This window comes from Pundamilia nyererei, unplaced genomic scaffold (genome assembly GCF_000239375.1).
Source record: "Pundamilia nyererei isolate P.nyererei 1_Seehausen unplaced genomic scaffold, PunNye1.0 scaffold00262, whole genome shotgun sequence".
Lineage (NCBI taxonomy): Eukaryota > Metazoa > Chordata > Actinopteri > Cichliformes > Cichlidae > Pundamilia > Pundamilia nyererei.
This window is the reverse complement of record NW_005187663.1, coordinates 177,915-194,756: the sequence shown is the minus strand read 5'-3', so window position 1 is coordinate 194,756 and position 16,842 is coordinate 177,915. Positions and strand designations below refer to the sequence as shown.

General features: G+C 41.1%; 1 protein-coding gene across 1 annotated transcript in view; it reads left to right on the top strand.

Moving 5' to 3' along the window:
* Positions 1-11,819, top strand: part of dicer1 (dicer 1, ribonuclease type III) — a 30,845-nt gene extending 19,026 nt beyond the window's left edge. Inside the window, exons 20-29 of the mRNA XM_013915171.1 lie at positions 165-270; positions 858-1,033; positions 1,479-2,238; positions 2,558-2,710; positions 4,296-4,931; positions 5,835-6,093; positions 6,186-6,454; positions 7,490-7,652; positions 7,854-7,929; positions 8,779-11,819. Coding sequence (XP_013770625.1) covers positions 165-270; positions 858-1,033; positions 1,479-2,238; positions 2,558-2,710; positions 4,296-4,931; positions 5,835-6,093; positions 6,186-6,454; positions 7,490-7,652; positions 7,854-7,929; positions 8,779-8,944 — 2,764 coding nt within the window. The 3' untranslated portion in view covers positions 8,945-11,819. The remainder of the gene's footprint in view (positions 1-164; positions 271-857; positions 1,034-1,478; positions 2,239-2,557; positions 2,711-4,295; positions 4,932-5,834; positions 6,094-6,185; positions 6,455-7,489; positions 7,653-7,853; positions 7,930-8,778) is intronic.
* The last annotated feature ends 5,023 nt before the right edge of the window (positions 11,820-16,842 follow it).

The window sequence follows — 16,842 nt, the reverse complement described above, 5'->3', positions numbered from 1 at the left end:
AAGAGCGGCGAGGTCTATCGCGATAGCTTAATTTCTCTATCGAGTAAAAGTTATATCGCGATACATATCGTTATCGTTCTATCGCCCAGCTCTACTATGCGTATATATAAATTTAAATGTTCACTATGGTGACCAGGCTTTCCAACTCTCTTGTCCCATCGCAGACTGAACCTGTTAACCCCTCGACACCTAAACCAGAAGGGCAAAGCCCTGCCACTCAGCAGTGCAGAGAAGAGGAAGGCCAAGTGGGAGAGTTTACAGAACAAACAGGTACTCGCTGCCTCTGTTAGATTGTAGGGTGAGGAGATATCCATCAGTGTAGGAAACCTAGTATAATTTTGTGTGTAAAGGAACATGGGACATGCTCATATTTCATTTTTGTGTGTTTTTAAAGAACGTTTCTAGATATCACTTTACTGCTGGTTAGTACAGTGGTCCTGTTTCCATCCACTGGTCAGCTGGAGTCTTTCTGTGTAGAGTGGGCATGTTCTCCCTGTGTCTGTGTCCGGGTGCTCGGGGTTCCTCCCACAGTCCAGATACTGGTTCTGAATTGGCTGTGGGGTAAACGCTCGTCTCTCTGGCTCCAGCCCTACTGTGAATTTGAACTGGAAAAGAGGATGGATTGATGATGATGATGATGATTATTATTATTACTGATTTCTATAACCTATTATATCAAAGAATACTATTCTCAAAGATGCATTATTTAATATGGCATGATCATGTGTGTGGACAGGGTTGATGGTGATCTGTTAGCTTTCAGGAATTATTAGACCAGTGAGTGCCAGAGACGAAGTCTTGTTGTGAGTTGCTGTTTATTCCGACAATCCCAGTCTCATGTGCTTTGTGTTTGTCAGATCCTGGTCCCAGAACTGTGTGCCATCCACCCTATTCCAGCCTCCCTGTGGAGAAAAGCAGTGTGTCTGCCCAGCATACTTTACCGCCTACACTGCCTGTTGACTGCTGAGGAGCTCAGAGCTCAGACAGCTAGTGAGGCCGGAGTGGGAGTCCAGACCCTCCCCCCTGACTTCAGGTTGCTGTTACATACACAATAGAATAACAGATTTCCGCGTCACACTTTCCAAAAGATTCATACACAAACACAATTAAAACTGTTCATTGGAGTGCAAGTGTAGAAAATGGGTGACTGTTGGTTAGATTGTAAAGCCTTTTGACTTATTAGACTAGGAAAGGACTATATAAATGTTGGTGTCCTCAAAATTGCACATTTTTTCCTATTGCACAGTAAAACGAGTTGATTGCATGATAAAGTTGTTAGAATGCTGATGTGGGTGGCACATGTCGAAGTAACATCCACAAGAATGGCCAGACCAAAGTGTCCCATTGGGACTTGATGAGTTAGTGTTAATGTCTGATCTTAGTTAAGAAAACCAAATCTTCTCTTTTAGGATTTGTTGTTTGTGAACAACTTGTGTGTGTGTGCACACGCTAACATGTAGATGCTCTGTATGTGGCAGATATCCAAACCTGGACTTCGGCTGGAAAAGGTCTATTGACAGCAAAACCTTCATATCCTGCCCTGAGTCCTGCAGCGAGGAAGGTGCCAGTCACTGTAAGCACCAAGAGACTATAAGCCCTGATCCCAGTTCCCTAATGCTTCCCAGTGGTGAGCACTCTTCCATGTCTGAGCAGGAGGACTTCAAAGCTTTAGATTCTGAAGAAGCCCCCTGCACCAGGAACCTAACTAATGGCACTGCCTTCTTTGCTAGCTGTGACGATGGCAACCAAAATGAGCATCTTCCCCAATGTGACAATTGCCAATGCTCCCAGCTCAGCTTTGCTGGGCTGCAGAGCTCCAAATCAGTACAAAGCACTACCTCAGTTCTTGTGCAGCCCCCTCACACCTTGAAGAAGCCCAACTCCAGTCCTCCACAGCCTAGTGATGAATGTACATCGGGGAGGACTTCAGACCACACAAAAAAAGCTACCTCAGTCTGCAGCCGAGCAGCCACGAGTCCCAACACTCTCACAGCACCTTCTGATGTCTGTGCTCGTCCCCAGCATGGATCCCACGCAGCAAACTCACCCAAGAGCTTGGGGCCCAACCCCGGTCTCATCCTGCAGGCCCTGACCTTGTCTAATGCCAGCGACGGCTTCAACCTGGAGCGGCTGGAGATGCTCGGTGACTCTTTCCTGAAGCATGCCATCACTACATACCTGTTCTGTACCTACCCTGATGCTCACGAAGGACGTCTCAGCTACATGCGCAGCAAGAAGGTGAGACGCATGTTATTTCTCTGAACCGTGTGGCAGTAGTAAGGTACAGGCCGTGCATGTGTGTACACAGTAACAGTATATAATGGAATGCAGCCCGGCTGAAGATGTACACACTTTCATCGCTGTCTACAACAAGGCAAATGACACAAAATGACTTGGATGCATTAGCATTTGGTTTGTTGATTAGTGTCATTTGGGAACAGCTGCAAACCCTTTTTAAGAACTCATCTTTGCACTGTGTCCTGGCTTGGCTGATGTCACAGTGTCCATTAAGACAAGATGACTTCATTGTGTTACTCACACTCTGCCTGATGTCCAGGTGAGCAACTGTAACCTGTACCGTCTGGGAAAGAAGAAAGGGCTTCCTAGCAGAATGGTGGTGTCCATCTTCGACCCTCCAGTTAACTGGCTGCCTCCTGGATATGTGGTCAACCAGGACAAGAGCAGCACCGACAGAATGAATTCAGAGGAGGTCAGTGGATTACTGCAGCTTTATACGCTCTGTTTTTTTCTCTTTGTTGTGTGGTAGTCGATCGGTGTGTTCGCTGAGGAGTTTCCAAAGGTTGTTTCATGTAATGACGATGACGGGCCAGTAGAGGGCAGACTTTCTCCGTGTTTTGCAACTCGTGGTGAGATTGTGTGCTTGCATGTCGAACAGGTCTGAACTCTCATCTGAACTCCTGGAGCTCAGATAATGTTTTTCATAATGAAGGTTAAAAACCAAAATCCTTCGACACACTCTTTTATACACCACTTGGGAAAAAAGGCTTGAAATAAAACACAGTTAATGGTCAGATGTGAGCTAAAAAGGAACAACCTAAAACAGAAAAGACTAAAATCTTTTCCTTTTAGATAATAACCTTCAGTGAATCAAACCATATGCCCAAACATCCAGTCATTGAACATTTTAAGGAGATCTATTTTTGAAGTGATGATGATGATACATACCATAAAATTAGATGTTCACCTGACAGTTTGTTCATGGTTCGTGTGGTGCTAGCTTTCTATATACTTTTCATCCCTGGCATCCCTTTTTGTCATCCACATATGGAGGTGGGAAATTACACAATGCTGTATAGCCTTTGCTCCAGATTGTACCAATAATCTATGAAAGTCTGTTGCTAAGAGAACAGGCCAAAGACAAATTCAACTTTATGCTGAACTGAAAGTAACCTGGTGCCCCACATGATTTTAATTAGGCACATTATGTACATCAACAGTGCTTAAAAGTGGCATAACAAACGAGATGGACTAATGCTGTGTGAATGCAGGAAATATCCAGAGTGCTGAAAACAGGCCTGCAATACTGTGTTTGTGTTGAATGATATACTGTCCCAGAAATAACTGCAGGAAAATGTAAAACAGAAATAAATTGCAATAAAACTAATGCTTAACAATAAAAAGCAGTAAAACACTGAGACAGGCTCATTTTCTAATTTAGTTCAGATAGCAGTCTCCTCTGTGTTTTTACAGAAACACTCACAAAATGGAGCAAGACACAGTCGCTGTGCACAATTAGACTTTTATTAAGATTTTAGTTATGTTTTTTGATAATGCTTAGGACATATCGTCTGTTAATGTCAATGTGTAGTCTATATATGCATACTTCAGTAAACACACATTAAACTGTAGGCTATGAATGACAGCTCACATACTTAAAGTTGCATTTTGATTAATTTTGCCTCTGGAAACCTGCTTCAGCAGTTCTGATTACGTTATTGTTATTGGTTATCGATTTGATTCCTTATCAATTCTCATTGGCTCCACAGCATATCAATGAGATTACATTCATGCTAATGAGCTGTGTGCTCAAATGTTTGTGTGCGTTGGAGGCGTTTCTTCTCTTTGTTGTGATCAGTGTTGGAGTTATTATTTTTAAAAAGGTAACGTATTACATGCATGACACAGAACAATTTTCTTAAACCTAATGCAGTACATTACTTAATTACTCCCAGGAGAAAGTAATTTGTGCTGAAGAGACTTCAGTGATTATACTATAGAAATATGAACTATTGATTTTTGGACTATATTGACTTTTTTTTTTTTTCCTCATGCAGGCCAAAGAGGAGCTTTTGGCTAACGGGCGATCTGGACACGAATATGATGAGGATGATGACGAGGGCGAGGATGTAGATGAAGATGGCGAGTTGATGCTGAAAGATGAGCCAAAAGATGAAGTGAACATGGAGGATGATCTTGAGTATTACAAGGAGCACATCCGCTTCATTGACAACATGTTGCTGGGATCTGGAGCATTTGGGAAGAAGATCTCGTTGAGTGGCTTCCCTCCCAATCTTACTCCAGCTTCAGGCTCCTCACCAGCTATGGAATCTCCGTATGATTGGAAGACCCCCAAGAAGCCCTCCCATCCAACCGCAGCTCATTACCCCACAGAGCAGGTGCCCAGTGGGCCCTCACCTGAGGAGTTTGACTACAGCTCGTGGGATGCAATGTGCTACCTGGACCCCAGCAAGGCCGGTGAGGAGGATGACTTTGTGGTAGGCTTTTGGAATCCATCGGAAGAGAACTGTGGCACTGAGCTCGGTAAGCAGTCCATATCCTACGACCTGCATACAGAGCAGTGCATCGCAGACAAGAGCATCGCTGACTGTGTCGAAGCTCTGCTAGGTTGCTACCTGACCAGCTGTGGAGAGAGAGCTGCACAAATGTTCCTGTGTTCACTGGGCCTCAAGGTGAGCTCAGAATGCATTGCAATGCAGAAACAAATGAACACGCACAAAAATGAATCAATTGAGAATCCTAATAAAACCACATGTCCTTTTGATGAGCATAAACATGATGTGGAATATTTCCTGCCACTGCTTCTCCCTAAGTTTTTTATTATAACATCTATAAAAGAGTTCCCCGATTTTGGAGAATGCACTTTTTCCTTTGCCTGTTTGTTCTTTCAGGCTTGTTTAGCATTTGCAGAGAACCTGAGTAGTCCAAAGTGAAAACCACAGATGAAAGTGGCTTCTTCAAATTTAGATTTCACTTTTGTAACAGTGGAAAGTGGCAAATACTTTGTTACTGTGTTATTTAATAACTATAGAAAAAACTAAACCTGGGCCTGAACTTAATACATGAATTATAATACTGATTTGGATGTACTTTACCAGCTTTCAGAACAAACTTTTTATTACTGTTCATTGTTTTGCTGTTGGCCTCAGCTTTGCAACACGCTTCACTTTTGGTCTTATATGTTCCTGACTCAGTTCAAATAAATAGTTGATTATATTTGATAATATTTTTATATTAATTATAAATAATTCAGATACATGTCAGTTACTGAACATGCCAGTTAGGCGATCGCAAAGTTAAGCAAGCTCCTCCCCCTGCGTCCTAACATGGAGTTTATGGAGTTTGAGTGGCGACATGTATTGTTCAGGAAAACATTGCAGTGATGTTAATGATGTTAATTTTTGTGATGCATAAAATATTGAGAATTATGGACCGAGTACTTGCATCAGCTCAAATCTGGAAGGACCCAAGCTTTACAGACATGGCACTGTTTGAAAGTAACGTTTTAAAGAATGCAAGGCAAAACTCTCTCTCTCTCCTATTATTATTTTTTTTTTTTAATAAAACGACAACAGGTTTTACCATTGGAGAGAGGTCCACCGACTGGAGCAGCGGCACAGGATTACACTCATACTCAAGTCGCAGACCTGTGTTACGGCTGGCTCAAGATCCCACCCCGCTGCATGCTGGACCATCCAGATGCAGAACGAACTCTCAACCACCTCATATCTGGCTTTGAGAACTTTGAAAAAAAGATCAACTACACTTTTAAGAACAAGGCTTATCTCCTGCAAGCCTTCACTCACGCTTCCTACCATTATAACACCATTACAGGTCAGTAAACCTTATGCTTTACTGACTTTGTCCTTCATTCTTAGTTGTGCATCTCCAGTTGACAAATCTGTGTTTCTTTCACTTTTTCTCAGATTGTTACCAGCGGCTGGAGTTTCTTGGCGATGCAATTCTAGACTACCTCATAACAAAGCACCTTTACGAAGATCCACGGCAGCACTCTCCTGGAGTACTGACTGACCTGCGCTCAGCGCTCGTCAACAACACCATCTTTGCCTCTCTGGCTGTTAAATACGATTATCACAAGTACTTCAAGGCCATCTCGCCAGAGCTTTTCCACGTCATTGATGACTTTGTGCAGTTTCAGCTGGAGAAGAATGAAATGCAAGGCATGGACTCTGAGGTGAGTCCTGCTTCTCTGAAGAATGTGGTTATTATCGCTTCTGCAGGAACAAGCCTAATGTTTGTTGTTGTAGCTTTGCCCTCTGAAATAAGTTCAAGAACCGCTCGCCGCGAATAACGAGGCTGCCAGCTTTTATTAAGCTGTTTTCATATTCCAACGTTTGGGTTTCATTCGTCTGCAAAAGGCTAGCTTGGCACCAAAATCTCCTTTCGTTGTGCTTAAGGACTTTTATGCCTTAGGGGACAGCAGGCATATAAACAAGAACGCATTTATAAAAATAAAAAAGTGAGAGAAAGAAATTAAGCAATAACTTGCACACTCTTTCCTACCATAGCCATTGGCTTAATCCTTTCTCAATGTTTCTGCAGAGCGCCCTAAGCTGAACAATAAAATAACATATTTGGGGGTCAAATCAGACAGAAAAAGCTGTAAAAGCAATGGAGAGATGACTTAATGTGAGTTGGTAATGCTAAACAGACAGAGGCTTAAATTCTGCAGCTTTACAGGAAAGTCACTCACAATGTCCCCATTACACAGAAGAAGATTAGGCTGATAGCATAGAGTTAACACGGGGTGGCTGCAGCTCAGGTGGTAGAGCAGGTCACCTACTTAATTGGAAGGGTTATGGTTCGATCCCTGTCTGCTTGGGCAAGATGCTAACCCCATGTTGCTCTCCGGTGCATCCATCGGAAATAAATGCATGTGAATGTTAGAGAGCATAGAAGAAAGTGCTTGTGCAGATGGGTGAATGAGTTGTGTAAAAGTCTTTGAGTGCTAAGAGTAGAAAAGCACTATATAAGAAGCCTCAGACTGGGAACAGTGCTGGACTCCATATGTAACTGGGATCTGGTTATTGTGTTGCCATCAGTGCAACCTGTCAGAGTGCAGATAGACATTGAGAAGGGAAAAACTCCCTTTTAACAGGAAGGAACCTCTGACAGAAAGGGGCTCAGGGAGGGGCAGCTGTAACTGGTTGGGGGTGTTACAGCTGTCAGTGTGTCAGCTGACGCACAGCTTTGTTGTTTTTGTCTCCAGCTGCGACGCTCCGAAGAAGACGAAGAGAAGGAGGAGGACATTGAAGTCCCTAAGGCCATGGGAGATATCTTTGAGTCGCTAGCTGGAGCAATTTACATGGACAGCAGGATGTCATTGGAGACTGTGTGGCAAGTGTATTATCCAATGATGAGGCCACTTATAGGTGAGAAAGAGTGGAAGCATGTTTCTCTATTTATTTCTGTGTTTCTTGTTTATCCTCCGTGATTGATGGGCAGCGCATGCAGAGAGCTTGAATGACTGCAAACATTCATGATAATTTGCCACTTCTGTGGTTGTGTCAATTGAATCGTCATGATACCATCTCTTTCTACCTCACCAATCTTCATCCCCTCACCAATTACAGAGAAATTCTCTGCCAATGTGCCACGCTCTCCTGTGAGAGAGCTGCTCGAGATGGAACCAGAAACTGCAAAGTTCAGGTAGGACATGAAGAGCACAGCTTCGCTACACTGACTGTACATACAGGGGCAAAAGTGCAGTGCTTTAAATTTATTAGGCCAGCTGTGATTTTAAAAACAAGGAAATTATTTTGTGTCTTTCAAAAGGATTTTTAAATATCATCACACATTAATCGAGCAAAATATTCCACCACTAAAAGTAGTTTTTTCTGTTCAGGAATATATGTAAATAACAGCTTTACATGTACAAATTTATAGATAACAAAATAATTATATTTTCTTTAAGATGGGATCAACTATTAAAGAAACAAGAAAGGATTTGGTGGATGCTATTAACTCAGGGCAGCTGAATTTAGTGATATTAAACTTTTGGACAGTGTGTAATTAGCATAATGATCAAAATATAAAAGGTATACTAATCATACTGGACTAACACTGGTCTCTGACATCTTCTTACTTATGCAAAACTCCATCTCTGGAAGCGTATCATATTTGATTACAAGGGTTTTTGTGTGTTTTTGAGACTTCTACATCATCAGCGTGACTTTTCTTTTTCCTTAAAAAAAATGATATAAATTGCATGATAAATGTTTAATGGCTGAATTGCAAAATGTGGCTAATGTAGCAAATGTGATACAAATTAATACTCATATATGCAGATTCAAATTTGATATATTTTGTGTAAAGGTTCAACAAACACTGTTATCAAAACAATTAAAGATTTCGGGGAGTTATTTCATGGTTCATGTTTTAAAGTTTCCTTTTTTCCCTACCTTTTTGAATCATTTCTTATTGGACGTGTGATATTCAACTCAAAGAATGCTGGTATATTACTCAGAATAACAGTTGTTCCCGCTCCTGTCTTTGCAGCCCCGCAGAAAGAACGTATGATGGGAAAGTCCGCGTGACGGTGGAGGTCGTCGGAAAGGGCAAGTTTAAAGGTGTTGGCCGCAGCTACCGGATTGCCAAGTCGGCAGCGGCGCGACGAGCTCTGCGCAGCCTCAAAGCCAATCAACCTCAGGTCCAAAACAATTGAGCTCTCTTACTGAGCTGTCAGCATTAGCACCTAAGTTACCGAAGCCGACAGAGCAACGTCGGCTTCCGAACACAGCACGATACTAGCCCTGTATCTTTAGCCTGTGATGGCACAACAACGGCACCCAGGGAACACTGTGTGCAGACACAACAATTGAAGAAGACTGATATCACAGCCTATTTCACATTAGATATTCTACCTTTCTTTTTTTTTGCGCAAACACAATCTTTACTTTTCCTTTCTGCTTTGTGTAATCATGAGTGCTTTATTAACGTATAGCAAGGTGTTTATATATAAAAAAAAAAAAAGGTCAGGTCACAGTGTCAATTCTCCACTGTTCTTTTTGTTGTCATCTGTTTTTAACCTTGTGTCAGTGAGATGAGGCTTATGCTTATTGTGTAGTATTAGATTGTATATAGTTCAATCAGAGGTGTATGTAGGAAGAAAAAAAAACGCTAAACCCCTCAGCCTGTGCACTAGTGCCAGTCAGTTTTAAAGCGGTTTGTAAAATGCTAATGGCAGACGTGGCTAACAGATACCACTGGAGCGAACACCTGGTGGCATTTCTGTCTAATCTGTCTTGAAATGTATTCTTGATCAGTTTTGCACTTATTCCATTAGGATCTGTTATTTTTAAAATGGTGTGGTCAGATTGACACCAAAATCATATACGTAGCAAAGTATATAAATATATATGAAATGCATAAATGATATTATCGGCCTTAGATGCTAAGGCTCACCGTCATCCTGCAAAACTGATAGGAATTACAACATTCCCAGTTACTGTAATTTAAACTAGTTTCTAACCGCACTTGAGGTTGCATGTTCTTGTAGCTTCTGTATAAACCGAGACAACTGGATGGCTTCTATAAATGTTTCAAGTCTACGGCTATATGTAGTGCGACAGCCAGGTGAGATGTTTAAGGCATTATCTCTGCGATTTGGTTTTAGCGATGCTAAGAGTGGATGGAGTCGACTTGGTCAGTCTTGCGCAATAGATGTCTTTCCACAGCAAATCATCCAGTTTTGATACGAGGAAAAAAGAGAAACTCACCCGTTCAATATGCTGCAGAATCTTCTATGAGTTGGATACTCGTGTGTGACACGGAATCTTTTCAGACCGTCTTTGTGAACAAGACCAATTCATTTCAACAGTGTTCCTCACATCCCTTACCTACCAAAGCTATAGTAGATGTGACACTATGAGAATGAAGTCAGTTCCCGAGGGTAAGGATACCAGCCTTGTCTGTGGTTTTTGCTTCTTGCTAAATGTCTCCCCCCTCGCCCTCATAAATAAGCCCTTTTCACTTGAATACCTCAGTTAATTGCATGCATTTTCTTGTCTTTGTTTTTCTTTTTTGTTTGGTGCTAATTTTTTTTTGTATTAAGCTTGAACTTCTCATCTTTTTTGCACTGTAACTATAATACCTCTTTATTTGACCTCCTTTTTTTTTTTTTTTTTTTTTTTAACTGTTTAGTTTGGTGGTCCTGTTTGTTTGCTATAGAGCTGTAAAGGAAAGCTGTGTGGTCGACTCTTCTCCCCTCTCATACTTGAGGCACTTGATGATTTTTAGAGGGCGGGGATAGGAATTGTTTTCTCTGCACATAAATTAGTTTCATCATCTATTCATTTCAAACAATTTAGTTTCCTTTCGAATTCAGGGGTAAAACAGACGATTGACACGAGGATACGTGCTTGTAGAGGTAATCGGATTGCACTCTTAAATTTGCTCCAAAAAATAGGCGGTGAAAATACTTGACTTAACTCTTCAGTTCTGTCTTCATAAATAAGGGTTGGAAAAGACTTTTACCTGTGTGACACCTGAACTGTTAGTATAGCGATCTGAAATCTAATCGGTCACAAAATCCTCCACACAGGTCTTCTACCTCAAAGGATCGTCCTCTCAGTGTTCATTTCTGCACAAGACTGCAGTTCAGTTCAGTGCACTCTGACAGCGCCGTCTACATCAGATCTTCAGTATACAATAAGCCAATCTCCAGTTCCATCATAATGATTTGCGTCGCTTGTCTTGAATCAAAGATGTGACTCAGATCTTAGTGCCTTCTGTGGGAGGAAACCAGCGTGTGCACGGACTGGATCGCAGGCCCTGCTTGTATCTGATGTTAACAAGGCTATTCAGTGTTCTGATCCAAAGTGGACAGCCCACTTCACTCCGTCATTAGAATGCATCTCCGTGGGTGTAGAGTACCACTCGTGATTGGCTCTCAGTCCTCCACTCTGTATGCAAATATGTGCCTGCCTTGACGCCGTTTTCAAAAACCACATGCCAGATCCTGCATGGGTGCATTTTCCAAACCAGCGTTTGCCCGTACTCGGACGGCTCGGTCATTACCTGTAGTCGTCTCCAAATGCAGATGACTTGCCATGTATGGGCTACGGACAATGTTAGCTATGATGCTTGGCCAAGGTGGGTCATTGTTTAGAGTGGGTCTGTGGAAACTGACTTGGGGAACACTGAAAAGGAAAATGCCTGGTGAAAGCATTTAGCTGCAGGATTGGATTTTTGGCCTGGAGTTTTGTTTTGTTTTACTGGCAGGGTTAGTGGAGTCAGTGGAGTAGCCTCCTGAGTAGCGTTGTTCACAGCATCTACAGCGACACACTGAATACACAAATCAACATGAATGTATATGTTCTTGCTTTTGATCTAAACTCCGTAATTAAACTGAAGATTATTCCTAAATAAATCATGTCACTGATTGGCTCCAGTGTCCTTGGCTGACTGAAGACCCACTGCAGACATTTTCTAACTCTGACCCATGCTAAGTGTTACTAGAGAAAACATAAACCTGAGAACTCCGGACAGGAACTGGCTCTGACTGGGTGCCCGAAAGGGTTCGATCAACAACAGAGGGCAGAAGTATTCTGTGTTACAAACACCCAAACGAAGTTCAGACTGATAGCTGCTGCAGTACGGTAGTTTTGAATATGGCCACAAATTCCAAATTTCTGTTGACCCGTTTGTTGCAGCAACCTGATTCTTTCTTTTTCCCAGATTTCCATTCACTTCCTTTGGTCCAACAGAATACTATGTGAAGAGTAAATGTGAAACTTTGCAACACTTCAGTCCACCTTTTTCCAGCTTATCACTGTCAGAGTGCAATCTGTTATTATTTCTCAAGCAGGCAGAGTGGAACTATGAAAACCAGGCTGTGATTTCTCATTCCCCCATTAGAGACACTGTGGGCTGTCAGTTTCACCCTGCCACTCCTCACTCTGTAGTAAACACACAGAGCTGAACACACTAATCATCAGTGAGACTCTGGGAGGGACAGAAGAGGGATTATTTTAAAAAAACAAAACAAATGTGAAATCGCTCGCGGTGCCACGCCCACTGTATTATGTGTGACCGATGGAAAACAAGGATCCTTTTCAGATGGAGATGAAGACGTGTGTGGGAGTGCTGAAATTAAGGTAGCCCTGGATTATTTGGAGTGGACGATGTTTTCTTCTACTGGCAAAGTTTTTTTTTCTTTTTTTTTCTTTTTTTTTTTTTTGTACATGTAGCACAATTGAGCATTGCACTTGGGCGCCATACCTTACCTCATGTCAAAGTGTGAAAGGGACTGAACAATGGAGGAAAAAGCAGTGTGTGTATATATGATGCCATGTTATTAAGGACTAACTTGTGGTTTGCTGCTGTCTCAGTTGCTGGTGTTACACAAATCTATGTTTAAAATGAGAGAATGAGACGATTGGAGAGGAAAGATAAAACCGTGCCTGCAGGCTCTCACCTGACAAATACACTGTAAGAAGAATCTCTGTAATTGGGGCTAAAATGTCTGGATGTCATGTGTCGGATATCCTGCCTTAAATGTGTTTGGAAATGAATTGTAAAGTTAAACTGACACTTTGAATTGAATCCTGCTTTGTCACAGAATGCAAACTAGCCCACCACAGGAGGAGAAAAGAGGCTGGCACATGTAATCAAACTTCCAACCTTTTGAGAACCTAAAGGAAAAATCTACTCATGCCTGTGAGAAGCAGCTCACATGAGCACGTCTGCTCTTCAAGTGTAGGCTGAAAGTGGTCTGTCATTCAAACGAATTGGACCATAAACTGTTTACATTTGATTGTCTGTGATCTTCTGTGAATTCTTTGCCTGTAAAATTACTGCTCGTTTTCGCTGTGGATGTAATTAGAATGTTTTGACACCAATCATGAAAAAAGTGACACTTTGAAGTCAAACTATATAGATTACTGTAGTAACACTGTTTGGTCTTCAAGTTGGGATTTATCAGAACACCTTCAGCATCAGCAGCAGTCTTCTTTCTGCAGCTGTTATAAACGAGCAAACACTGCACTTCTTGGTCCTTTGTGCAAACTCCAACAGTTACTATGGAGACTCTAAAGTGGGTCTCCTCCAGTAGGTCAAAGTATCTAGCCCATGCAGCTTTGTGTCCACAGCTCACTCTGTAATTTTCCATTTAATTGATGTGATTACATAAAGTCTGTGGAAACAACAAATTGTCCTTTTCAAGGTAGAGTAGAGCCTAACCAAAACAGCAAACTTTCAGTACTGATATATTAACTGATACTGGCTTTGTAATACTTCACCATTGTGTACTGTGGATTTGACAAACTATGATTGTCATTTCTTAATTACATCAAGCGTTCCTGATCTTAAAACAATACATTGTCTCAATAATACTTTATTTTATTTTGAAATGTCAGGTTCTATTACTGATATGGAAATGTTGATGCAGGGTCCACATGTCAGTTTCCAACATGTGTTCCTAATGGCTCTGCTTTAGTGCGAGCTTAGACTAATGGATCTGACGCCTGATTACAGAGTCAGTGAATTTTAAGTCTCGGCGAGGTGTGTGCAGTTTAACAAACAGGGAAGATAAACAAACAGCATATTGTGGTGGTAGAAGTGCTTTAACGTTTATGGTGCTGAAGGTGGACGTGGACTCACTACGGTGTGCTCCTGTATTTGTTTAAGACCTTACAGTGGATATCAGTGGGTACTGTGATGAATGGTATGACAATCTTGGAAAATGGGTAAGGTTTTCTACAATGCTTCATTACAATCAAGTTTCCAAAGTGTTTACATTTTCTGTGAATGACTGTCAGAAAATTCTTTTTTTTTTTTTTTTTTTTTTTTTTTTTTTTTACATCCACCGTGACATCAGAGTTTCAAATGTTTTTATGTTGGGCAGCCACTAGATCTCTGTCAGGTCGGCCACATGCATTTGGCTGATTGGTTGTAAATTTGTAAAGCAAATGTCACCGTATCCAGCATTATTGGTGTTTTTTAAGGTGGGTTTTTCCTTCAAGGATCAAATATGGAGTGTAAGAAAACCAACATTGCTTTGTTAAATGTTAAACGGTGAAAAGTGGGGTAAAGAGAGAACTCTTGGCAGCAAGATATTGGTCTCATGAAGCCAACATCGAACATCCTGTTCACCATGCAGCAGAACACCAGCAGAATGGAGCTACACAGATCGAGTGAACTGTTATCAGTATGAGGAATTATGGGCCATCACAACCTGCAGCAAATATATTTAAGGGACTTTGGAATAGAACTCAGTCATACTGTAATACCGTGCTGCAGTGGTTTGCGGTCTGCACCTTATGGGTCACAAATACCTTTAATTCCCCCCCATGTTTTTATAATTGTAGCCTGTTATATCTACAATAAAAATAATGGTATGGTTATTCTGTGGAGTTCATTTTTTTTCTATCAGGTAGAACCCTGCACAGAATCAGGTTGAGTATGTTGATAGGTCAAGCTATAATTAATGGGCAATCAGTTACACTATCACCACCAAATACCAATGTTCTGTTAATGGTAGTTACGGCTACTATAGCCAAACTAGACCCTGGATTTGAATAGTTAGATATATTGGTCAGTGTCACACTCCTCTTTTCTTTTTGTTTGTAATGAATTTATAAATGTGTAGAGAGCCTTTCTGGCTTTCTTCATGAACCATCATGGTGAAGCAGTCCTTTCAAAAACTTGTCCAAACCTTGCTAGCAGTTAGCATTTAGCCTTGCTGCTCTCCCACAGCCCACTTGCAAAGCAATATAATATTCTACAAAGTTGCCAAAAAGTTGATTCTGTTCATCTGGACGCAGGTTTTAGTTGGTTTAGGTTTTAGTGAGAGAAATGTTTCACTCATCCAAGTGACTTCTTTAGTCTCAGCTGACTCCAGGTTTCCCCAACCTTATAAACAGTTCATTGCACAATGACTGAAACTAGCACCACTGAATGAACAATGGGCTGTGAGGTCAGTTCCTTGATCTTTAATATGCAAATGGTCATGACACAGCCCATTGTTCATTCAGAGTTACTGTTTTTTTCCCACATGTGAGGTATCTTATATATGCTGTCTTTATATTCTGATAAAGGTTCTGAGACTGAAGTTAATTTTGCCAATACTTCTAAGTAACCACTCAGCCACTGAACATCTTTGTTATAATCCCCAGTTTGAGAACCAGGGGGTTAAACGTGTCACTAATCATATTCTGTTTAAAATAAACCTATGATGATCATGAGTATTGTAGGATTTATTTTTACATTTATTCATTCAATGGTGTATTTACTGTTCTTTTTCTCTTTCAAACAGTTCAGGTATCACTTTCTAGACTCTGGAGAACTTTCTTGTGGGATCTGCATTGTGTGCCGAGTGCAGCCTGAAATATCATTTTCCACTTTGGTTTTTGTCCTTCAATCATTGTAATGAATGATTAACTGTTACTGTGTGACACAAAGATGAGCTTTATGCTTTATCACACCTACACTGTTTCAAACTGCATCTACTAAGTTCAGAAAGGATAACCGTTCAATATTGGAACAAGTATAAACAGCAGTTAAACCCTTATAATCCAATATTGATTGTAGATGGTATGCATAATCTTAACCACGGATTTATAAAGATAATGTTCATAGATGGTTTACAAACCATCAGGCAATAATCAAACACTGATTTAACATAAACGTTCCTTTGAGATAATGTACAGAAATGAAACAACTGTGAATGTATTTAAGTTGGTTTTTTAAGGTCTTCTAAATGCGTAGGCCATTTATCACTTTTAAGTCTGTCCTCTGATTTGAGCTTGGATGGGTCTAAGCTGCTGAATTCAGCTCTGTATGGAGGTACAGCCACTCGGGTCTGAAACTCATCAACAGCACCCACTATACTGGCTCCATCTCAGGTGCCTGACAACATACCACAGCAGTTAATTCACCCCCTGGGAACCAAACAGGAATACTCAAAGCAGGTTCACCATCAGGGTCACATTTCACTGGACTAAACCGGCTTAGAGGCAGGTAATTTTTCAGTCAGACCAATGTGTCAGTGAAACTTCAAACTTCAATTTGTCTTTTTTTGTTGTTGTTGTTCTTCCCATGTTGAGATGTTCATTCCTATCTGGAATTTATAAAATCTTAAAGGCTAACACATTCTTATAAACCTGTCAAAATGTGAGTTTGTAAAGGAAATCCCCCAAAGGAGCAGCTCAGAGAAAAAGGCTTGTCAACCTGTGAAGCACAGTTCAGGCTACAATCTATGAAAAAGCCTGTAGAAATATTGATTTTTCCATATTTGCATGAAAATGTAATTTAGGATAGAATAGCCCTTTTTGTTATTGTACAATGAAATTGTTGGTGCTACTCACCAACTGTGCAACAAATACAAATGGTATGACAACAGGAATAAATAACAAGAATAAATACAAAACAAGAGAAAGGAGCACATTAAAAGGACAAGTTGCAAAGTGCTTAAATCTAGTGCAAAGGACTTGGTCTGAGTCAGGGGCGGAGCGGGGGGGTGGCTTATTGGGCTTAAGCCCGGGTTGTTTTGTCAGAAGCCCGGGGTCTTTTGGAGTGTAATTTTTTCATAGTTAGATGCCTGGCTGACAACTGTATAAAACA